Below are 25,226 nucleotides of genomic sequence, written 5' to 3'. Positions count from 1 at the left end.
ACCCAGCGCTGTCTGAGCCTGTCCTGATAACGTGCAGTCATTACATTAGATATAAACCCAGCGCTGTCTGAGCCTGTCCTGATAATGTACAGTCACATTAGATATAAACCCAGCGCTGTCTGAGCCTGTCCTGATAATGTACAGTCACAGTAGATGCCATATGAGGCTGACACTTTGTTTGTCACCTTTACTCACTGTTGTGAGTTACCTGGGCGGTTGTGCCTCCTCAGCCCCACAATGAATGAGCTCTGGGCTAGGAATGTGCCTCTTCCTCATACCTGGCTACTGATGGCTCTAAATACATTCCATCGAGTGCGGCTATCACACAGCACCTGCCAGGGCTGGTGTCCCCAGAGAGGCTCAGAAAATGGCCACCATTGGCCAGGTGATCTTCAGGAGGTAAGTGTGAGGTCTGGGGGGACATAATGCCTTATGCTGACCTGTTATTACTGGGGTGACGGGGACACTGGGACCGTCCCATGCTGTGTGACTTAATACTCCACATATTGTGTGTCTGCAGGTTTATATGGTTAATAGAATCGGGATATTTACCTCCAATTCTCTTCTAATTTCTATTATTTTATTGTTTTAAATCCAATAATTTGATCTGAACGTTCAGATCTCGGGCCGTTATTCTCACAACTGCGAATTAAAGTGAAATTCTTAAGCTTAATTAGCCAAACTGTCAGTTATTCAGTAAACTGTGAATTGCCAGGGATTTGACTGTGCCCTTTAAATAAAATTCACAATAAACAAACTGAACAAAATCTCAGAAATTAACCCCAAATATCCCGACAAGTAGGACCAGACGGGAAAATAGAATGATTGAAAAACACAGACACCTTTACTGATCGTTATCTCACGGGCATATACTTAATGAATGAAATGTGACGACCCTGCTAAACGTGAAAGTCAGGCCGTAGGGTGTGCCGAGGCAGTCTCAGGGGTGTTGTATCACTTTTAGCTGAGTATTGCAAACAACTACAAGTTAGACATTAAACTATCAAAAAAGGTTTTTATTTCTTTAAAATTTTCTTTCTTTCTTTCTTTCTTTCTTTTTATTTATTTTATTTTCCCGTCTTCAATCCCTACTTATTAGAACTTTTGCTTTTTCAGTAACCCTTCTTTGGGTTGATGCCCTTATTCTGGGATTGAAGATTTCTGACTGACTGGTGGGCGGTGCATTGGTCAATATCCCTTGGAAAAAATCTCTGTTGAGCTATTTTATGCTAAAGTTTTCTATTTAGTTTAGATTCATTTTGAATTCCATAAAACATTCCCACTTTAATGAAAAGACGTGTAAAACTATAGCTGAGTTGTAGAATTTCTCTAAATCAGCTATTTTTTTCTCTCTCCAAATTTTGCATTCGGTTTTTAATTCTCTACAATGAAATGAGCTATTTGTGCGCGCTGGGTATGGCGTCCATTGTTACTAGTGATGTACCGAACGGTTCGCTGGCGAATAGTTCCTGGCAAACATAGCGTGTTCACGTTCGCCACGGCGGGCGAACATATGCGCGGTTCGATCCACCCCCTATTCGTCATCATTGAGTAATCTTTGACCCTGTGCCTCACAGTCAGCAGACACATTCCAGCCAATCAGCAGCAGACCCTCCCTTTCAGACCCTCCAACCTACTGGACAGCATCCATTTTAGATTCATCCTGAAGCTGCATTCTTAGTGAGAGTAGGGAAAGTGTAGCTGCTGCTGATTTAATAGGGAAATCGATAGCTAGGCTAGTGTATTCAGTGTCCACTACAGTGCTGAAGGACTCATCTGATCTCTGCTGTAAGGACAGCACCCCAAAAAGCCCTTTTTAGGGCTAAAACATCAGTCTGCTTTTTTTCCTGTGTAATCTAATTGCAGTTGCCTGCCTGTCAGCTTCTGTGTCAGGCTCACAGTGGATACTGTGCCTACTTGCCCAGTGCCACCACTCATATCTGGTGTCACAATAGCTTGCATTTAAAAACAAAAAAACATTATTTCACTGTAATAGATTGAATAGCAGTTAGTTGTCTTCAAGCGTGTGTGTCAGGCCTACAGCGACTACTCTGCCAACCTCTGCCAGTGATCAGTGCCACTCATATCTGGTGTCACAATAGCATGCATTTAAAAACAAAACATTTTTTTCACTGTAATAGATTGAATAGCAGTTAGTTGTCTGCAAGTGTCTGTGTGTCAGGCCAACAGCGTGTACTCTGCCAACCTCTGCTAGTGCACAGTGCCACTCATATCTGGTGTCACAATAGCGTGCATTTAAAAACCCAAAAACTTTTTTTTCACTGTAATAGATTGAATAGCAGTTAGTTGTCTGCAAGCATCTGTGTGTCAGGCCTACAGCGTGTACTCTGCCAACCTCTGCCAGTGCACAGTGCCACTCATATCTGGTGTCACAATAGTGTGCATTTAAAAACAATTTTTTTTTTCACTGTTATAGATTGAATAGCAGTTAGTTGTCTTCAAGCGGGTGTTTCAGGCCTACTGCGTGTACTCTGCCAACCTCTGCCAGTGCACAGTGCCACTCTTATCTGGTGTCGCAATAGATTGCATTTAAAAACAAAAAAACTTTTTTCACTGTTATAGATTGAATAGCAGTTAGTTGTCTTCAAGCGGGTGTCAGGCCTACAGCGTGTACTCTGCCAACCTCTGCCAGTGCACAGTGCCACTCATATCTGGTGTCACAATAGCGTGCATTTAAATCTCTGCTGTAAGGACAGCACCCCAAAAAGCCCTTTTTAGGGCTAGAACATCAGTCTGCTTTTTTTTCCTGTGTAATCTAATTGCAGTTGCCTGCCTGCCAGCTTCTGTGTCAGACTCACAGTGGATACTGTGCCCACTTGCCCAGTGCCACCACTCATATCTGGTGTCACAATAGCTTTCATTTAAAAACAAAAAACATTTTTTCACTGTAATAGATTGAATAGCAGTTAGTTGCCTTCAAGCGTATGTGTCAGGCCAACAGCGTGTACTCTGCCAACCTCTGCCAGTGCACAGTGCCACTCATATCTGGTGTCACAATAGCGTGCAATTAAAAACCCCAAAACTTTTTTCACTGTAATAGATTGAACAGCAGTTAGTTGTCTGCAAGCGTCTGTGTGTCAGGCCTACAGCATGTACTCTGCCAACCTCTGCTAGTGCACAGTGCCAGTCATATCTGGTGTCACACTAGTGTGCATTTAAAAACAAAAAATGCTTTTTCACTGTTATAGATTGAATAGCAGTTAGTTGTCTTCAAGCGGGTGTGTCAGGCCTACAGCATGTACTCTGCCAACCTCTGCCAGTGCACAGTGCCACTCTTATCTGGTGTCGCAATAGATTGCATTTAAAAACCAAAAAACTTTTTTCACTGTTATAGATTGAATAGCAGTTAGTTGTCTTCAAGCGGGTGTCAGGCCTACAGCGTGTACTCTGCCAACCTCTGCCAGTGCACAGTGCCACTCATATCTGGTGTCACACTAGTGTGCATTTAAAAACAAAAAATGCTTTTTCACTGTTATAGATTGAATAGCAGTTAATTGTCTGCAAGCGGGTGTGTCAGGCCTACAGCGTGTACTCTGCCAACCTCTGCCTGTGCACAGTGCCACTCATATCTGGTGTCACAATAGCGTTCCTTTTAAAAACTCAAAAAAAAAATTTCACTGTAATAGATTGAATAGCAGTTAGTTGTCTTCAAGCGGGTGTCAGGCCTACAGCGTGTACTCTGCCAACCTCTGCCAGTGCACATTGCCACTCATATCTGGTGTCACAATAGCGTGCATTTAAAAACAAAAAACATTTTTTCACTGTAATAGATTGAATAGCAATTAGTTGTCTGCAAGCATCTGTGTGTCAGGCCAACAGCGTGTACTCTGCCAACCTCTGCCAGTGCACAGTGCCACTCATATCTGGTGTCACAATAGCGTGCATTTAAAAACCCCAAAACTTTTTTTTCACTGTAATAGATTGAATAGCCGTTAGTTGTCTGCAAGCATCTGTGTGTCAGGCCAACAGCGTGTACTCTGCCAACCTCTGCCAGTGCACAGTGCCACTCATATCTGGTGTCACAATAGCGTGCATTTAAAAACCCCAAAACTTTTTTTTCACTGTAATAGATTGAATAGCAGTTCGTTGTCTGCAAGCGTCTGTGTGTCAGGCCGACAGCGTGTACTCTGCCAACCTCTGCCAGTGCACAGTGCCACTCATATCTGGTGTGTGGGGATATTTATGGGATAATAATAGTAAACAGTTGAGAATTGCCCACTATTTCAATTCTCAGATCCCAAAGATCGTTATCGTGTAAGTGAAATGTATTCCATATAAATAAAATCACAATTTGTTATAAAAATAGATACAATTTATTGTGACAATTTAAATAATAATATGTAACATGCGTGATAATAATCAATGAATATTCAGTATAACATAGTTTGCAATACAAATGGCAATACATTCCAATGGCTAACACAGCAATTGTCAAACAAGATTTATGACGGTGTTTCACAGAGCTTGCAGCGGAAGGCCATAAAAACTTTAGCTAACAGTTAGAATAACCCTTTCAATGCTGGCTAGACCTCCTAGGTAATTAAGATCTATTCTCATGTAATTAAATAAAATAACATTTAAACCAGCTCATTAGTCATTTCCTGGAACCATCCAATAAGAGTAATCTACCATGTTCTATAAGCAGAATTTTAACTTGCCTAAACAGATATTTTATCTTATTTTAGAGAAAATCAATACACCTGGATAAATACCACGATATGCTAACATGTGATATGTCACATTAATATATATAATTATTCTTGCCCACCTGCAGAATGGAATGCTTAACTACCGTATATATTCTTTAGTAACTAAGATTTCTAAATATCGAAATCTGATCGTGATTTATCCAGGCATATATCATGGTATTAGAAAATTGTAATTAAATTTGTGACAGATCCATCTGTACAGACTAGTATTGCTGGTTCGTCTGTTTGCCTTTATTTCGTTGGATTTCCTGTCCGTATGCCCCTGTTCGTGTGGTTCCGGAATACCGATTGAAACTACCGAACGGACGGCCACCCAGGAGAGGAGTGTGCTGCTGGTTAACCTCTTGGCCCCAATTAGAACGTTGTGGTTAACCGCAGACACCTCTCCATTCCGTTCGTATGGGGGGTCGTCGTTCGTATGCCGACCATGAGGCGGCGGCCATTTTGGGACACGAGGAAGATCAGCGGTGTTCGGTGTCGATTCTATGGAACTAAAAGCGGACACTTTATCTACCGAACACCGCTGGAAGCTTCTATTTCGTCGAGGCATACGAACACCGGTCTGTTTAGGAGTTTTGTAACGTACGTATGGACTTCACCCAGATAGCCGTCCCATGGAGTCAATCGTATACCGAAAGACTTGTGAGAGACTTTGGCTCCATGGCAATTGAACTATGTACATCGGATCTGAGCGCTATTCGGTAGAAATATGCACTCAGATCCAGGCTATCTAGGGATATGTTACACGAACCATATTTATTCGGTATTTCCTCATTTATGTATTTTAATGTATTTTTCATATTGTATTTAAAATGGCGATTTGCTTCTATCCTTGGAGATAATTAGGTTTCTTCCCAATTATCTCCAGGATAGAGAGGAAGGATTTATGGGTAAAATGGGGAGTGATTATACCTAAGCCACTGCGATTGGCTACTGTCCTATATGTGTCACAGTCTTCCACAAGGTCCCCTAGGGGAGTGTCCACCTTGTGGGAGACCTGCATAAATACCGGGCAGGTAGCCCCCATTAAAGCAGATTCCTATTTGACCCTCAAGACGGAGCTTGGTCTCGTTTGTGGGGGGAATTATTACTGGGAAAGCGCTTTTTGTTATTTCTAGCTGTGAAAGGAGTTCGGCTGATTTTATGGTCGGGAGTTGCCGCGTTCACGTATCCTCTGTTCGGGAGTTTGACGGTCGGCTGTACAGAACCTGCATTTCTGGAAAAGGGGATTATTGACTAAACGGCGGCTTCATCTATCTGGCGAGTGTCTTAACAATTGGTGGCAAGCGAGGGGATGAATCCCACCGCCCAGAAGGCCAGCTACACATCCCAGTTTGGAAATGCAGTATGAAGAATTAAGGCATGCTACCCTCAAAGATATATTGGAACGCAGAGGACGGTCAGCGAGTAATTTCAAGAAAAGAGAGATCATTGCTATATTATTGGAAATGGATGCAGCACAAGGAATGGAGAGAGCTACTGTGCCTGGCATACTGGATTTAACACCCGAGGAGATACAATTTAACCGGGCAGTTCAGATAAGGCTGGCACACTTTGGCCCAACCCTTCAGCAGATATTGTGGAGCGAGTGCAAGCAGCAGTAGCATCACAACAGGCGCTCCAGGGAAGAGGAGCTGCAGCAGCAGAGGTACCCAATAACAATGTTGGAAGGAGAAAGGTACCCTTTGCTGCATTTAAAAATTTTGTTGAATCAGAGGGAGAGATTGACGGGTTCCTGGCTGACTTTGAAAGGCAGTGTGCCCTACACCAGGTACCCGCAGAGGAATGGGTCACTATCCTCTCTGGGAAGTTATCCGGCCGGGCCAGTGAGGCGTTTCGGGCCATCCCAGAGGAGGAAATCACAAGCTACCGGGCAGTAAAAGATGCCCTTTTGGCCAGGTACGCCATGACCCCCGAGGCGTACCAGCGGCGATTCCGGGACACCAACAAACAAGCTGGCGATTCCTATGTGGAGTGGGCATGCAGAGTGCACCGCACAGCAGCCCACTGGATGGCAGGGTGCCAAGCGGTAACTGGGGAAGAGGTGCTGCAAGTGTTTTTGTTGGAGCACTGTTTTGATCGGTTACCTGCAGGAGTTGGAGAGTGGGTTAGGGACCGCAAACCCTCTACCTTACCCGAAGCTGCTCGTCTGGCTGATGAGTACACCGACGCACGGAAGTTGGACCAGACAGCAACCGAGGTCTCTACCCGAGTGGAGTACAAACCGGCAGCACCTCCAACCAATACTGTGTATCACCCCCCAGCGCAACGCACCCCCACAATGCCACCAGCGAATAACTATGTTCAGCCAGCCCTATTCAACGCCCGGGATTACTCACAGCCTATTCGGTGCTTTGGGTGCAAACTGTTGGGGCACAAGAGACCAGAGTGCCCGTTGAACAATGCTAACCAAGCCCAGTCGTGGAGAAGACCAGCCGGCGGAAATCAGCATCCACCCCAGCCTGCTGCTCACTGTCTTGAGCAGGAGGAATTTTGGGGTATACTACATGAGGCTGATCCAGTACAAGCAGCACATCAGGACAACCGTCAGCAGCACAGGCAGACCGTTAAGCTGAATGGCAGAGTGGTCAATGGTTTGAGAGACACCGGAGCCACTATGACCCTGCTCCAAAAGAACCTAGTTTCGGAACACCAACACACTGGGGACACTATGGCAACTTTGGCAGTGAGGGTAGCAGGAGGCGCCGTGTTCCGTCTACCTGTTGCCCGGGTTCATTTGGATTGGGGAGTGGGCGCTAGACATGTGGATGTGGGGGTCATGAAAGACTTGCCTGCCGATGTCTTGCTTGGGAATGATCTGGCCCCTTTGGTTTCTGCCTATGCTCCAATGGGACCTGCTGATGTTAACCCAGTGACTACCTGTGCTCAGACCCGTGCTACTGGAACCAGCTTGCATGCTGCTGAGACCCAGGTAAGACCCGATTCCCCGACTGGTAACCTAGATCAGACCCTTGTAAGCTGGGATTCCCCAGAGTTGTTTGGGAGGGAAACCCGGGCAGACCCGACTCTCCAGAAGTACAGGGATAGGGCAGATAGCGGAGAAGAAGGAGTAGATGGGGAACGGTATGAGTGGGTGGGGGACAGGTTATATAGGATCCCTAAGCCTTTACAGAAAAGCGTTGCCCCTCCGCCGAATCGACAGCTGGTGGTGCCCGCGAAATACCGGCAGGAGATTCTGCGGATAGGGCATGATGTTCCATTAGCTGGACATCTAGGGTCCCACCGCACAGCCTATAGGATCACGCAGAATTTCTTTTGGCCAAATTTTAATCAGGCTGTGCGGATATATTGTAGTACGTGTGACACTTGTCAACGGGTAGGAAAGCGGGGGGACCACCCAAAAGCTAGGCTTATGTCTATGCCTATTATTGGGGAGCCCTTTGCCCACATAGCCGTTGACATTGTGGGTCCACTGGCCAGGGCTAGTCCATCAGGTAAGAAGTATATTCTCACCGTGGTGGACTATGCCACTCGCTATCCAGAGGCAGTAGCGCTGTCTAATATAGAGGCAGAGATGGTTGCTGATGCCCTGGTTAGGAATTTTAATAGAGTCGGGTTCCCTAAGGAGATCCTCTCTGACCAGGGAACCCAATTTACCGCTGTGCTCACCCAGCAGCTGTGGAAGGTGTGCGGCATTAAACCGCTGCTTAGCTCACCTTATCATCCACAGACTAAAGGTCTCTGCAAGCAATTTAATGGTACCCTCAAGCAGATGTTGAGGACCTTTACTGACACCTGCAGAGACTGGGAGCGATTCCTGCCTCATCTGTTGTTTTCCTACAGAGAGGTGCCCCAGGAATCTACTGGATTCTCCCCCTTTGAGTTGCTTTATGGGAAAAGCGTCCGCGGACCCCTAGATCTCATTAGAGGCCACTGGGAGGGGGAGACAGAGCAGGAAGGGACCCCCTTGGTACCGTATGTCCTGGAACTCCAGGACCGCATGGAGAAACTGTCTCTGATGGTGAGAGAGAACCTCCAGGTGGCCCAGGGGAGACAGAAGAGATGGTACGATCGGGGTGCCCGGCAGCGGGTCTTCCAGGTTGGGCAGAAAGTGTTAGTGCTCAAACCTGTGAAGCCGAACAAGATGCAAGCATCTTGGCAGGGCCCGTATAAAGTGGTAGCTAAGGTGTGTGATACTACCTATCTCATAGCCAGCTGTGCAGATGAAAGGATCCAGCGATCCTTTCATGTGAACATGCTGAAGGAGTATCAGACTGGAGGATGTCGCTGCAGTATGTGCCCCGGCTGCAGACGACCCAGAGAACTTACCCATCCCGATTTGCTAGAGAGGGACTCCCAGACTGACCTTACTAGCCTTGTACAGCTAGGGGACAGGTTGAGCCCCACAGAGAAGGGACAGGCAAGACAGCTTCTGTGGGAGAAGCAGGCGACGTTCTCCCAAGAGCCCGGCTACACTACCCTAGCTGTACATAAGGTAGGGACCCCTGGACAGAACCCTCTGCGATAGCCCCCTTACCGTATCCCTGAAGCAGTCCGAGAAGGAATGCGGAAGGAGATACAGGAGATGACCCAGCTTGCGGTCATCGAACACTCCGATAGCCCTTGGGCTTCGCCTGTAGTCCTGGTGCCCAGAGGCGTAGCGTGGGTGGTGCAGGGGGGGCCGGCCGCACCGGGCGCAACATCTGGGGGGGCGCGCTCGCACTCGCAGCTCTCTGCCCCTGCCTGGCTCACTCACTCTCTCTGCAGTGCTGGCTGTGCGAATCTGATCCGAGCCGCCGGGTCGCCGCCCACTGTGGAGGGGGGGGGTGCCAGGCGTGCGGTGCGGTGGGTGCGAAGAGAGAGCGAGGGACTATCTGGGGGAGGGACATTGCAGCGGCCGCCCAGCGCAGCGCTGAGCGCGGGAGAGAACCACACCAGACCAGTCCAGGCAGCAGCAAGAAGAAGCTGGCAGCGGCGGCAGGTGACACAGGCCAGAGAGGAGAGAGGGAGCCAGTGGTGACAGACGCTGCAGGAGGAAAACCTAGGAGGACCTGGAGGAGAAAACCTAGCCTGCTGACTGCTGTGATCGGGTCCGGGACAGCCGGTGGAAAAAAAGGTAGGAGTCAGGACTGACTGGAGTAGTACTGGGCTCAGTGGGCTGGCTGTGTAGTGCTAGCAGAGCATCTCCCAAACTGAAGTTTCTTTGGGATGTTCCCGGTCTGCAGGTCAAGACTGGCATGTTGAGCTGACCAGATGGATTGAAGTTTGGTTGGTTCAACAGTGACGAGACAGATTTCGATCCATATGTAGCTGCTCCAGCTCAACATAAGTTGATGTAAGCCAGTGGGTCTAGGCCTAGCAACCTTTAATTTATTTTTTATTTTTTTGCTGAAAGAGTAAGGCAATAGGCATGAAGGTGAATAAACATTATGTTAAGAGTAAAGAAATGGTTATACAATGAAGGGGGGCTAAAAGTGCAGCAAGGCAAGAAAGTGAATTTCTTTTTTTTTTTTTTTTACAATTTTAGCAGAATACTACACCTATATCATGCCATACAAAAAATAATCTGGTGCACAAGGCAGGAAAAGGAGAAAGATAGAGACAGAGCAACAAGCTAAGTTAGCTGGAAGCCTTCACCGGTTTTTGGTGAGTACTGCTGAAATTACAGCAGGACCATCAGCAGCACCACAGGAGACTCATAATCCTGATCCTGTGTCGGTAGCCATTCCGGTTCCTGCATTAGAAGCAGAGACAGTTTCATCTAAGGATGTTTATACTCAGCCAAATCTGCCAGAAAATATTGACCAAAAAGTTTATACTGATATTGGTTATTGGCCTGAAACCATGGATGAAACCTTGAAAACTGAACTTGTCAGGCGAGGGGCAGAGGAACTGCAGAATAAGGATGCATGGTTTCCAAGAGACATTAATGGCAGGTCATTTTCCAAGGATTGGTTCTACATACATTTGGACAATGGTGAGACTATGTTAAGGACATGGTTGGTGTTTTCTCCTGTAAACAATGCTGCATATTGCTTTCCTTGCATGCTTTTTCAGAAGGCTAAAGGGAAAAGTCCATTTGGAAAGTCAAGTGGATTTAATGCATGGAGAAAGTTAAGCCCTAGATTACTAGAGCATGAGCGCAGTTCATATCACTTGAGTGCATTTACAATATGGAAAGAATTAGAAATGCGGCTGCACAAACAGGAGACTATTGATGCTGCTGCCCAGCTTGTACAACAGAGGTCATTTGAAAAATGGAAGGCACTCTTAGTCAGAATACTTGATTGTATTCTGTATCTAGCCAGGCAAACCTTACCCTTACGTGGTCGCTCTGAAGATTTAAATACAGATGGTAACTGTGGAAATTTCTTAGAAACTTTCAAGTTACTCGCCAAATATGACCCAGTGGCCAAACAACATCTTCACAGAGTACAACGCACAGATGGTTACATTGTGTCCTATCTCTCTCCACAGAGCCAGAATGAGTTTATTAGCCTGCTCGGCGATCACATTCGAACAGTCATGTGCTTGGGGGGTAAGGGTTTCTTTAACTAATCTAGTGGAAGAGACTCGAGTGCTAAAATCCACGGGTTAGGGGGCGCAAATTACTTGCCTTGCTACGTCACTGCTGGTGCCTAAGAAAGATGGGACCACCCGGTTCTGTGTGGACTACAGGCGTCTCAACGAGCGGACCACCACTGACGCCTACCCGATGCCCCGGGTAGACGAATTATTAGATCGTATTGCCAGGGGACGCTATCTGACCACCATAGACCTGTGTAAGGGCTACTGGCAGATTCCCCTGGCCGAGGATTCTATCCCCAAGTCTGCCTTCGTCACCCCATTTGGCTTGTACCAATTTAAGGTCATGCCATTTGGGATGAAGAATGCCCCGGCTACCTTCCAGCGTATGGTAGATAGACTCCTCAATGGCTTCCAGGAATTTGCTTGCGCATACCGGGATGACATTGCGATCTACAGTGGGTCCTGGGAGGAACACCTGGTACATGTAGGGGTGGTACTGGACAAAATTAGGGCCGCTGGCCTGACATTGAAGCCAGAGAAGTGCCATCTAGGCATGGCTGAAGTACAATACCTGGGTCAAAGAGTGGGGTGTGGGAGCCAGAGACCAGAGCCAGCCAAGATAGAGGCAATGGCTAACTGGCCCACACCTATCACTAAGACCCAGGTGTTAGCCTTCCTGGGGACGGCAGGGTACTATCGACGCTTTGTCCCCGACTACAGCACTATTGCTAAACCCATGACTGACCTGACAAAGAAGAATCTCCCTAAGCAGGTGTGGCGAAACCAACCTCGCCACTGTGAACTGGAAAAGCCTGGTTGCCCGCCTGCTACCTTTGGATTATGGACCGGCAGTTAAACAGTTAATTTTACTGTGCAGAAAGATTTATTCCTTCCTTTCTGCACAGCCGTTCGGTAGATTCTATCTACCGAACAAACAGCCTTTTATCCGCCTCCCCAGAGCCGTGGGAAGCCGGCCGGCGCCGTTAATTGGCCACCCAGAAGCTGGCGTGTGCCCTCCATTTACCTCCCTGAAGCCGCGGTTAACCGCGGCTTAACGAGCGTGTGCCGGCAATTGACCACCCAGTAGCTGCGGTTAACCGCAGCTTAATTGACTGTTACTGGGTGGTCGCGGTTACACCTAGCCGCCACACGATGGCAGTGTTCTGGAGCTCCCCGGGCAGCCAGCGCTTTTCTGCCCGGCTTTCCTACGCCAAACCCGGACACTGTGTCAGCTAAGCACCGCTGAGCCTCCAGCCCCTGGTTCTAATTCGTACCGATTTAACGAATGTATGTAAATTCGGTATTTTATGTTGGGGGAATGTTTTAACCCAGATAGCTATGCCATGGAGCCTATTCGTGTAATTAAAGACTTTGGCTCCATGGCGATTAAACTGTATTCGTGGGGTCTGAGTGCCATTCACCTAATAATATGCACTCAGACCTGAGCTATCTGGGGATATGTTACATGTCTGTGTTTTATGTGCAAAAAGTAACTTTGTGTATTTTAAAGTAATATTGTATCTTGTGTTCACCACGTGCATAATGGAGTCTTGTCTCTGTCCTGGGAGATAATTGAATTACTTCTCAATTATCTCCAGGGCAGAGGGGAGGAAGCCAGGATGCATTGTGGGAAAGTATTGTGACTGTATGTCCTAAAATGATAGATGTCTTTCTTTTGTTACAGGCTCCCATTTGGTCCCCTAGGGGAGTGTCCACCAGGTGGGAGACCTGCATAAATACTGGGCAGGTAGCCCTCATTAAACAGACCACTGCTTGACCCTCAACACGGAGCTTTGTCTCGTTCTTGGGGGGATTCACTGTATGCTGATAGGGACTGACTGCCAGGAGTGTAAGCCGCTTGGGAGCTTTTCCTGTTCGTCTGCTAGCAGCTATTCGTGAGGTTTCGGTTCGGGAGTTTGGAGTGCTACCTTATTCCCTTGTTATCAGTTCGGGAGTTTGGTGCATTCACTTGTATTCAATTTGGGAGTTTGGTGTTCTACAGTAGCTGCCTTTATATCTGAAAGGGGAATATCGCCTAAACGGATTTTAACCCCTTGTCTGCTGAAACGGTCCGTTACACCCATTATACATAGATAATATCCCATTATACAGAGGGCATATCCCATTATACGGAGATAATATCCCATTATACAGAGGGCATATCCCATTATACGGAGATAATATCCAATTATACGGAGATACTATCCCATTATACGAGATAATATCCCATTATACAGAGAGAATATCCCATTAAACAGAGGGCATATCCCATTATACGGAGATAATATCCCATTATACGGAGATAATATCCCATTATACGGAGGGCATATCCCATTATACGGAGGGCATATCCCATTATACAGAGAGAATATCCCATTATACAGAGGGCATATCCCATTATACGGAGATAATATCCCATTATACGGAGATAATATCCCATTATAAAGAGGGCATATCCCATTATACGGAGATAATATCCCATTATACGGAGATATTATCCCATTATACAGAGGGCATATCCCATTATACGGAGATAATATCCCATTATACGGAGATACTATCCCATTATACGGACAGAATATCCCATTATACGGAGGGCATATCCCATTATACAGAGGGCATATCCCATTATACGGAGGGCATATCCCATTATACGGAGATACCATCCTATTATACGGAGATAATATCCGATTATACGGAGGGCATATCCCATTATACGGACAGAATGTCCCATTATACGGAGATACTATCCCATTATACAGAGATACTATCCCATTATACGGAGAGACTATCCCATTATACGGAGATAATATCCCATTATACGGAGATAATATCCCATTATACAGAGATACTATCCCATTATACGGAGGGCATATCCCATTATACGGAGATAATATCCCATTATACGGAGATAATATCCCATTATACAGAGATACTATCCCATTATACGGAGAGAATATCCCATTATACGGAGATAATATCCCATTATACAGAGATACTATCCCATTATACGGAGAGACTATCCCATTATACGGAGATAATATCCCATTATACGGAGATAATATCCCATTATACAGAGATACTATCCCATTATACAGAGATGCTATCCCATTATACGGAGGGCATATCCCATTATACGGAGATAATATCCCATTATACGGAGATAATATCCCATTATACAGAGATACTATCCCATTATACGGAGAGAATATCCCATTATACGGAGATAATATCCCATTATACAGAGATACTATCCCATTATACGGAGAGACTATCCCATTATACGGAGATAATATCCCATTATACAGAGAGAATATCCCATTAAACAGAGGGCATATCCCATTATACGGAGATAATATCCCATTAAACAGAGGGCATATCCCATTATACGGAGATAATATCCCATTATACGGAGATAATATCCCATTATACGGAGGGCATATCCCATTATACGGAGGGCATATCCCATTATACAGAGAGAATATCCCATTATACAGAGGGCATATCCCATTATACGGAGATAATATCCCATTATACGGAGATAATATCCCATTATAAAGAGGGCATATCCCATTATACGGAGATAATATCCCATTATACGGAGATAATATCCCATTATACAGAGGGCATATCCCATTATACGGAGATAATATCCCATTATACGGAGATACTATCCCATTATACGGACAGAATATCCCATTATACGAGGGCATATCCCATTATACAGAGGGCATATCCCATTATACGGAGGGCATATCCCATTATACGGAGATACTATCCTATTATACGGAGATAATATCCGATTATACGGAGGGCATATCCCATTATACGGACAGAATGTCCCATTATACGGAGATACTATCCCATTATACAGAGATACTATCCCATTATACGGAGAGACTATCCCATTATACGGAGATAATATCCCATTATACGGAGATAATATCCCATTATACAGAGATACTATCCCATTATACGGAGGGCATATCCCATTATACGGAGATAATATCCCATTATACGGAGATAATATCCCATTATACAGAGATACTATCCCATTATACGGAGAGAATATCCCATTATACGGAGATAATATCCCATTATACAGAGATACTATCCCATTATACGGAGAGACTATCCCATTATACGGAGATAATATCCCATTATACGGAGATAATATCCCATTATACAGAGATACTATCCCATTATACAGAGATACTATCCCATTATACGGAGGGCATATCCCATTATACGGAGATAATATCCCATTATACGGAGATAATATCCCATTATACAGAGATACTATCCCATTATACGGAGAGAATATCCCATTATACGGAGATAATATCCCATTATACAGAGATACTATCCCATTATACGGAGAGACTATCCCATTATACGGAGATAATATCCCATTATACAGAGATACTATCCCATTATACGGAGAGACTATCCCATTATACGGAGATAATATCCCATTATACGGAGGGCATATCCCATTATACAGAGGGCATATCCCATTATATGGAGATACTATCCTATTATACGGAGATAATATCCGATTATACGGAGGGCATATCCCATTATACAGAGGGCATATCCCATTATATGGAGATACTATCCTATTATACGGAGATAATATCCGATTATACGGAGGGCATATCCCATTATACGAAGAGAATATCCCATTATACAGAGGGCATATCCCATTATACGGAGAGAATATCCCATTATACGGAGGGCATATCCCATTATACAGAGGGCATATCCCATTATACGGAGAGAATATCCCATTATACGGAGGGCATATCCCATTATACAGAGGGCATATCCCATTATACGGAGAGAATATCCCATTATACGGAGGGCATATCCCATTATACAGAGGGCACATCCCATTATATGGAGATACTATCCTATTATACGGAGATAATATCCGATTATACGGAGGGCATATCCCATTATACGAAGAGAATATCCCATTATACAGAGGGCATATCCCATTATACGGAGAGAATATCCCATTATACGGAGAGAATATCCCATTATACAGAGGGCATATCCCATTATACGGAGATAATATCCCATTATACGGAGATACTATCCCATTATACGGAGGGCATATCCCATTATATAGAGGGCATATCCCATTATACGGAGAGAATATCCCATTAAACAGAGGGCATATTCCATTATATGGAGATACTATCCTATTATACGGAGATAATATCCGATTATACGGAGGGCATATCCCATTATACGAAGAGAATATCCCATTATACAGAGGGCATATCCCATTATACAGAGAGAATATCCCATTATACGGAGAGAATATCCCATTATACAGAGGGCATATTCCATTATACGAAGAGAATATCCCATTATACGGAGATAGTATCCCATTATACAGAAGGCATATCCCATTATACGGAGATACTATCCCATTATACGGAGAGAATATCCCATTATACAGAGGGCATATCCCATTATACGGAGAGAATATCCCATTATATTGAGGGCATATCCCATTATATGGAGAGAATATCCCATTATACAGAGGGCATATCCCATTATACGGAGAGAATATCCCATTATACAGAGGGCATATCCCATTATACAGAGGGCATATCCCATTATATTGAGGGCATATCCCATTATACGGAGAGAATATCCCATTATATTGAGGGCATATCCCATTATATAGAGGGCATATCCCATTATACGGAGAGAATATCCCATTATACAGAGGGCATATCCCATAATACGGAGAGAATATCCCATTATACAGAGGGCATATCCCATTATACAGAGGGCATATCCCATTATATTGAGGGCATATCCCATTATACGGAGAGAATATCCCATTATATTGAGGGCATATCCCATTATATAGAGGGCATATCCCATTATACGGAGAGAATATCCCATTATACAGAGGGCATATCCCATTATACAGAGGGCATATCCCATTATACGGAGAGAATATCCCATTATACAGAGGGCATATCCCATTATACAGAGGGCATATCCCATTATATTGAGGGCATATCCCATTATACGGAGAGAATATCCCATTATACAGAGGGCATATCCCATTATACGGAGGGCATATCCCATTATACGGAGAGAATATCCCATTATACAGAGGGCATATCCCATTATACGGAGGGCATATCCCATTATACGGAGGGCATATCCCATTATACGGAGGGCATATCCCATTATATAGAGGGCATATCCCATAGTGATAGTCACACACAGTTTCTGTGTACAGTAACACCTTGGTGGGTGACTGACATTCTCTCTGACATTTTATAGCCGGGATTCTATCTGTTTATTATCATGTTCTATGAGTCAGTACACAGCAATGAAACAATAAAAACATTTATAGACGTATTTCTGAAGACGCCCTTTTAAAGAATGGAAAGTGTCCCCAAGGGATCGGTCTTGGTTGGATAGTTAGTGTTTGTGACGTATAATAAGTAAAAATAGATAGTTTGTGAATTTACAGACTGCAGTCTTTATAAACAGAGTAAGTTACAGGTTAGCCATTCATCAAACAGGAGTTTTATAGTTTATACCAGTGAAAGACTTTATTATCCCCAATCGATGAGCTCAGAAAGGCACCGAGGTATAAACAGATCCCTGAGTGTGTGTAATAGGACCCACCCTGTGATCAGTGATTGGGATACACAGAGTTAGTAAGGAGTCTGAGCAGGGTCTCGTATTGTGACCGAGGTATAAACAGATCCCTGAGTGTGTGCTATAGGACCCACCCTGTGATCAGTGATTGGGATACACAGAGTTAGTAAGGAGTCTGAGCAGGGTCTCGTATTGTGACTGAGGTATAAACAGATCCCTGAGTGTGTGTTATAGGACCCACCCTGTGATCAGTGATTGGGATACACAGAGTTACTAAGGAGTCTGAGCAGGGTCTCGTAATGTGACCGAGGTATAAACAGATCCCTGAGTGTGTGCTATAGGACCCACCCTGTGATCAGTGATTGGGATACACAGAGTTAGTAAGGAGTCTGAGCAGGGTCTCGTATTGTGACTGAGGTATAAACAGATCCCTGAGTGTGTGTTATAGGACCCACCCTGTGATCAGTGATTGGGATACACAGAGTTACTAAGGAGTCTGAGCAGGGTCTCGTAATGTGACCGAGGTATAAACAGATCCCTGAGTGTGTGCTATAGGACTGCTCTCACCCAATGAGCGGCATAGTCCCACATAACAATATTAAATTAGGGAGCTATCTACTAAATAACTGAAAGATTAAAATGAAGAAAAGGGCTTTTCCTAAATTTTATATTTAATCTGCTTTGTAGATAACTCTCTAATCTGGTACGTTTATGTAAGATTACCATATTTAACCCCTTCACGACCGGCCTGTTTTTGCGATGTTTGTACGTTAAGGACCAGAGCAGTTTTAACACTTTTGTGGTGTTTGTGTTTAGCTGTAATTTTCCGCTCTCTCATTTACGGTTCCCATACAAGTTATATATTGTTTTTTTCACGACAAGAAGGGCTTTCTTTACATACCAGTATTTATATTATGTCATATATTGTATTTAAAAAAAATAATAAAATATGGTGAAAAATAAAAAAAAACATGTTTTTGGACTTTTACTTGAAAAATCTTTTACTTATCTACAAAAGCTAATGAAAAAAACTGCTAAATAGATTCAAAATTTTGTCCCGAGTTTAAAAACACCCAGTGTTTACATGCTTTATTGCTTTTTTTGCAAGTTATAGGCCTATAAATACAAGTAGGAAATTGCTGTTTCAATATATATATATTTTAAATGTATCAATAGTGACATTGTTACACCGTTATCTGTCATAAATCCCTGAAACACACCTAACATGTACATATTTTTTAAAGTAGACAACCCAGGGTATTCAAAATGGGGTATGTCCAGTCTTTTTTAGTAGCCACCTAGTCACAAACACTGGCCAAAGTTAGCATTTATATTTGTTTGTGTGTTAAAAATGCAAAAAACGCTAACTTTGGCCGGTGTTTGTGACTAAGTGGCTACTAAAAAAAGCTGAACATACCCCATTTGCAATACCTTGGGTTGTCTTCTTTTGCAAATGGTATGTCATCATGGGGCTAATTCTCATTCCTTGGCTACCATACGCTCTCAAAGGCAACCTAACAAATCTGACAAATTTCAATAAAAAAAAAAAAAGTAAAATCAAGCCTTATATTTGACCCTGTAACTTTCACAAACACTATAAAACCTCTACATGTGGGGTACTGTTATACTCAGGAGACTTCGCTGAACACAAATATTAGTGTATCAGAACAGTAAAATATATCACAGCAATAATATCCTCAGTGAAAGAGCTGTTTGTGTGTGAAAAATGCAAAAAACTTCACTTTCACTGACAATATCATCGCTGTGATATGTTTTACTGTTTTGAAACACTAATATTTGTGTTCAGCAAAGTCTCCCGAGTAAAACAGTACCCCCATGTACAGGATTTAGGGTGTCATAGAAAGTTACAGGGTTAAACACAGTGCTAGCAAATTAAATTATCTGGACTTTTGGCCTGGGTTGGCAGGCAGGTCCCTCAAATTGCAATCATTAAAATGACTTAATTAGGTAAAAATATTACATAAATATGCACGTAGAATTTTAATATATATACATATTTATATATTTGACGTCTACGTGTATATTTATGAAATTATTTATGTAATTATGTATGTGGACATATGTATATTTCGTATTATTTTTATTTATTTATTTATTCATAGATATATATATCATTACATTCTAATTGTATTTTGATATAAATATATATATATCAATATCAAAATACTGTTAGAATAAAACTGAATATATATATATAATTTTTTTAATTATTAAAAATTATTTTTATTTTTTGTTATTTATTTTTATTAACATATTATTTGTATTTTATAATAATATATATATACCATATATATAGTTATTATATATATATTGTATATATTCGTGTGTAATTTAAATATAAGTGTATTTTTATAATTATATACGTATATATAAATATAAAAATACACTTAGTGTGACATTATATATATATGATATATATACATATATTATATATAGGTATATATAGATATAATACATGTATATATAGCATATATATATACACATATTATTATTTTTTTCACACTTATTACTTTATTTTAAAACTTTATTTGTGATTTTTCCCTTGCAGGGAGACTGCCTGTCAGCACAGACAGTCCCCCTGCAGGCAGATACAAAGACCCCTATTGCGGTCATGTGATCGAGTGATCACATGGCCGTTGGGTCCTGATCTGCCGAGGGGGGGCTGCCCGGGCAGACAGGCAACCCCCCTGGACCGGGAGGAGAGCTGATCGCCGCCGTGGGACCGACGGCGATCAGGTAAGTAGCCCAAAACCGTTATGACGGTTCAGGACCGTCAGCGGTCCAAACGCACGTTTTACCGCTGACGGTCCTGAACCGTCAGCGGTCCTTAAGGGGTTAAGTGCGATATCTACTAAACAGCTCTCTAATTTGGCAATCACCCATAAGGTCGCCAGATTTATTTAGGGAATTATCTCTCTTTCTCATTTTGATAATTGGCTCCCTAATCTGGTATCCTTAAATTAGAATCCCCCATAAAGCTATCAGATTAGGGAGCTCTGTAGTTTGTTACCCTTATCCGTGCTAATCTCACGTAAGGGAACCCGAAGTCCTGCTGTGCACATGGCTGGTTTGTGGTTACATTGAATAAGTGAATCACTGGGTGATAAGTCCTTGTTTCCACATGTCCAGACAATCATTTCCCCGCGCTGGGGAGAGAGTTCCTCAGAGATGGAGTAATGCGACTCGCCATATTTTCAGTGAACTCTATTATTTGAGATGGAGAGAAAAAAAACCTGATAAAAAATGTTCCAATGTATTTTCCTTAGGAGTGTGGAAATGAACCTCCTGCCCACCGACTATGGGCCGAAATGAATACTTTGCCTTCTATTCACAAGACGTTTCCCTGGTTCATTTTTAGGGTTCCTATATGTGTGGGATGTATGTTTAATAATTTATGTTTTATGATCTGTAACTCTAGTGCCTGAGGGATAATTGGGTTAAGCAAATGTCTCTTTTGGATATGATATTGAAACACAAGGGTTTATTTTTGTTCTTGAAAGCTAATGATCCTTACCATATCAAAGGACTTCCTATCTGAGAGGCAAGACATATGGCAAATGTGAGAGTTGGTTTGTACAGAGCCTGAGCGGACTGAGAACGCTCAGGGCCCCCGGGCAAAATAAATCAAGGCCCCCCTTACAGGCCTCACCCAAGCCCCACCCTTGTCCCTCCTCCAGCCACACCCTACACAATCTTTAGACACAAGGAACAAAGGTGCAATAAATTCTAAACAAGTGCAATATAATTAACAAATGTAAAAAACAAACTGTGCAAAATAAATAACAATAATCCCCTCAAGGCCCCAGTAGAGACTACAATTGAGGGCTAATGGGCCATGGAGGGGGGTCTTTCTAGCAGAGGCTATCTCAGTGTCCTTTAGAGAGTGTGTTAGAAACAGTCGCCTCCAGGCCCCAGTAGAGACTACAATTAAGGGGTTATGGTCCATGAAGGGGGGGGGGGGGTCTTTCTAGCAGAGGCTGTCTTAGTGTCCTTTAGAGAGTGTGTTAGAAACAGTCGCCTCCAGGCCCCAGTAGAGACTACAATTAAGGGGTTATGGTCCATGAAGGGGGGGGGGGTCTTTCTAGCAGAGGCTGTCTTAGTGTCCTTTAGAGAGAGTGTTCGAAAAAATATCCCATTAGGGCCTGGAGGGATGTCTTTCCAACACTCTGGTTCTTATTCACAATATAGCAACACAGCATAGCATACTGATACCTAGGCCAAATTGGCTCCTCTCACCTTAATTACTGTTGCTGGCTGGCAGTCTGTGGGCTTTCTGGTTATGGCTGGCAGGCTGTGGGCTTGCTGGCTACTGCTGGCAGGCTGTGGGCTTGCTGGCTACTGCCGGCAGGCTGTGGGCTTGCTGGCTACTGCTGGCTGGCAGGCTGTGGCTTGCTGGCTACGGCTGGCTGGCAGGCTGTGGCTTGCTGGCTACGGCTGGCAGGCTGTGGGCTTGCTGGCTGTAAACCTGTGGCTTGCTGTAGGCCTGTGGGCTGGCTGGCTGCTGGCCTGTGGGCTGACTAACTGGTGGCCTGTGGGCTGGCTGGTTGGCTTGCTAGCCTGTTGGCTAGCTGGCTGGCTGCTGGCTGGCTGGTGGGCTGTGGGCTGGCTGGCTGGCCTGTGGGCTGGCTGGCCTCTAAAGATGGCTGACAAAGGTGTGGCCAAGCCCAGTTTTTTGGGCTTTGTAAGGCAGTGTGCGGAATACAATGAAATCTGGATTGTGCAGGCGGCATGACGTACAGGACTCCATGGAAACCCAGGACCGGGCCCCTCCTCCTTTGCTGAGGTAAGTAGCGCCGGCCGCCGTGCCCCAATAGCCCCCAAGTCAGCCCACATAACCCATCTTGAGTCCACCCACAAGGATGAAGTGTGTGTGTGTGTGTGTACTGAATTTGGTTGTGTGTGTTGGTTGTATAGTGACTGTAGAATGTGTGTAGTGGATGCAAAATGCATGAGTAAAGTGGATACAGTGTTTATAGTGGATTCAGATTGAATGTTTGTGTAGTGGATAGAGAGTGTGTGTAGAGTGAATGAATTGTGTGTGTATAGTGAATGCAGAGTGTGTGTTTGTGTAGTGGATGTAGTGTGTAGTGAATTATGTGTGTGTGTTTGTGTACTGAGTGCTGTGTGTGTTTGTGTAGTGGATACTGTGTGTGTTTGTGTAGTGGATACTGTGTGTGTGTGTTTTTGTAGTGGATATTGTGAGTGTGTTTGTGTAGTGGATGATGTGTGTGTTTGTGTAGTGAATGCTGTGTGTTTGTCTAGTGGATGATGTGTGTGTGTGTAGTGAATGCTGCGTGTGTGTTTGTGTAGTGGATGCTGCGTGTGTATTTTTTAGCTGTTGAATTTTTATAATTTAAAAAAAAAAATGTATTTCTCCCTCCCTGCCTCTTACCTGTAGCCAGGGATGGTGGACACTGTAGTGTGTGGTTGTGTAGTGGATGCAGTTTGTGTGGTTGTGTAGTGGATGATGTGTATGGTTGTGTAGTGGATGATGTGTATGGTTGTGTAGTGGATGATGTGTGTGGTTGTGTAGTGGATGATGTGTGTGGTTGTGTAGTGGATGGTGTGTGTGGTTGTGTAGTGGATTATGTGTATGGTTGTGTAGTGGATGATGTGTGTGGTTGTGTAGTGGATGATGTGTATGGTTGTATAGTGGATGATGTGTATGGTTGTGTAGTGGATGATGTGTGTGGTTGTGTAGTGGATGATGTGTATGGTTGTGTAGTGGATGATGTGTGTGGTTGTGTAGTGGATGATGTGTATGGTTGTGTAGTGGATGATGTGTATGGTTGTGTAGTGGATGATGTGTATGGTTGTGTAGTGGATGATGTGTGTATTTGTGTAGTGGATGATGTGTATGGTTGTGTAGTGGATGATGTGTGTGGTTGTGTAGTGGATGATGTGTATGGTTGTGTAGTGGATGATGTGTGTGTGTATTTGTGTAGTGGATGATGTGTATGGTTGTGTAGTGGATGATGTGTATGGTTGTGTAGTGGATGATGTGTGTGTGTATTTGTGTAGTGGATGATGTGTATGGTTGTGTAGTGGATGATGTGTATGGTTGTGTAGTGGATGATGTGTGTGGTTGTGTAGTGGATGATGTGTGTGGTTGTGTAGTGGATGATGTGTATGGTTGTGTAGTGGATGATGTGTATGGTTGTGTAGTGGATGATGTGTATGGTTGTGTAGTGGATGATGTGTGTGGTTGTGTAGTGGGTGCAGTTTGTATGTTTGATGCATGTGTGTGGTGGATGTGTGACAAATTCTGCTGGGGTTGAATTTTTATATATATATATATATTTTTTAAATGTATTTCCCCCTCCCTGCCTTTTACCTGTAGCCATGTCCGAAGTGCCCGACCGGTCAGTCCGCCCCTGTGTCAGCGTTAAACTTCTAATTTGCGTAGCTTGTACTATAAACGTTGAACCTTAACTTACATAATCACCATAGACAGGAAAAGCTGGAAACCTACACTATATTGTGTCTCTACACTGTCTATTCCTAACATCATCATCTGCACAAAAATTGTGCTGTCTATTCGTATGCCATTTTATATTTACAATACCTGTTTGTAGCGGAGCGGCAATATTAAATCCCACGATCTCCGCTGCTATTAAGGGTAAATCCACAGTCAGCGCTGAAAAGTAAGGCAATATCCCAAATCCGCCAGGAACCGGACGAAATACAGTGCTGGGAGTCAACTGAGGTCTTTATTCACAGCTTCCAGTATTTATGCAAGTCCCCATGCAAGGGGTAATACAGTAGGGGACTACATGGGGGACTTAACATTTGGAGCATTTCTCCCATCAGGCACTGCTGCACGAGAAGGACACTCCCACTGAAATACACCGTTAAGTGGATTATCCCTCCGTGCAGCAGAACCGGCAATTCACATGAAAATCCATAACTTCAATAATATTCACTCTATTTGCACGAACGATGTTCAGTAGATAGCTGGGGTCTGAGTACACATTTCGTGAGAGTATCGCTCAGATCCCAGCTAAAACGACCGAACGCCGCACGAAATAAACTTTATTACTAAAATCGTCTGAAAGTACCGAACACCGATGGGGTACCACAAAAGGGAAAGACCGGAGCTCCCGAACGGCCTGGAAGTACAGCAGTGTTCGTGCCGTCGAGTAGCCGTTTTCAGTTCCAGGCACTCGACGACAAAACACCGCTGGGGAGACAAAGGATCCAAGATGGCCGACCGCCGCGTGGTCGGTAGTCGAACGACGGCCACCTAGGAATGCACTTAACTACCGATTGCAACAATGTTGCAATCTGTTAATTGGTGCCACCCGACCCTCAGTGTGTGGGCTTGGGTTCGGTACTTATTTTGTTTCA

At 44.0% G+C, this 25,226-nt stretch overlaps 1 protein-coding gene across 2 annotated transcripts in view; it reads left to right on the top strand.

The window, feature by feature from the left end:
* Nucleotides 1-273: 273 nt before the first annotated feature.
* The window catches only part of VTCN1 (V-set domain containing T cell activation inhibitor 1), a 56,395-nt gene continuing 31,442 nt past the window's right edge, over nucleotides 274-25,226 (top strand). For both annotated transcript variants that reach the window (XM_063441844.1, XM_063441838.1), the window contains exon 1: nucleotides 274-399. In XM_063441844.1, coding sequence (XP_063297914.1) covers nucleotides 368-399 — 32 coding nt within the window. In that variant the 5' untranslated portion in view covers nucleotides 274-367. The remainder of the gene's footprint in view (nucleotides 400-25,226) is intronic.

The sequence above is a fragment of the Pelobates fuscus genome, chromosome 1, assembly GCF_036172605.1.
Source record: "Pelobates fuscus isolate aPelFus1 chromosome 1, aPelFus1.pri, whole genome shotgun sequence".
In the NCBI taxonomy this organism is placed as follows: Eukaryota; Metazoa; Chordata; class Amphibia; order Anura; family Pelobatidae; genus Pelobates; species Pelobates fuscus.
Note: the sequence above shows the minus strand (reverse complement) of the source record. Positions and strands in the feature narration are given on the sequence as shown.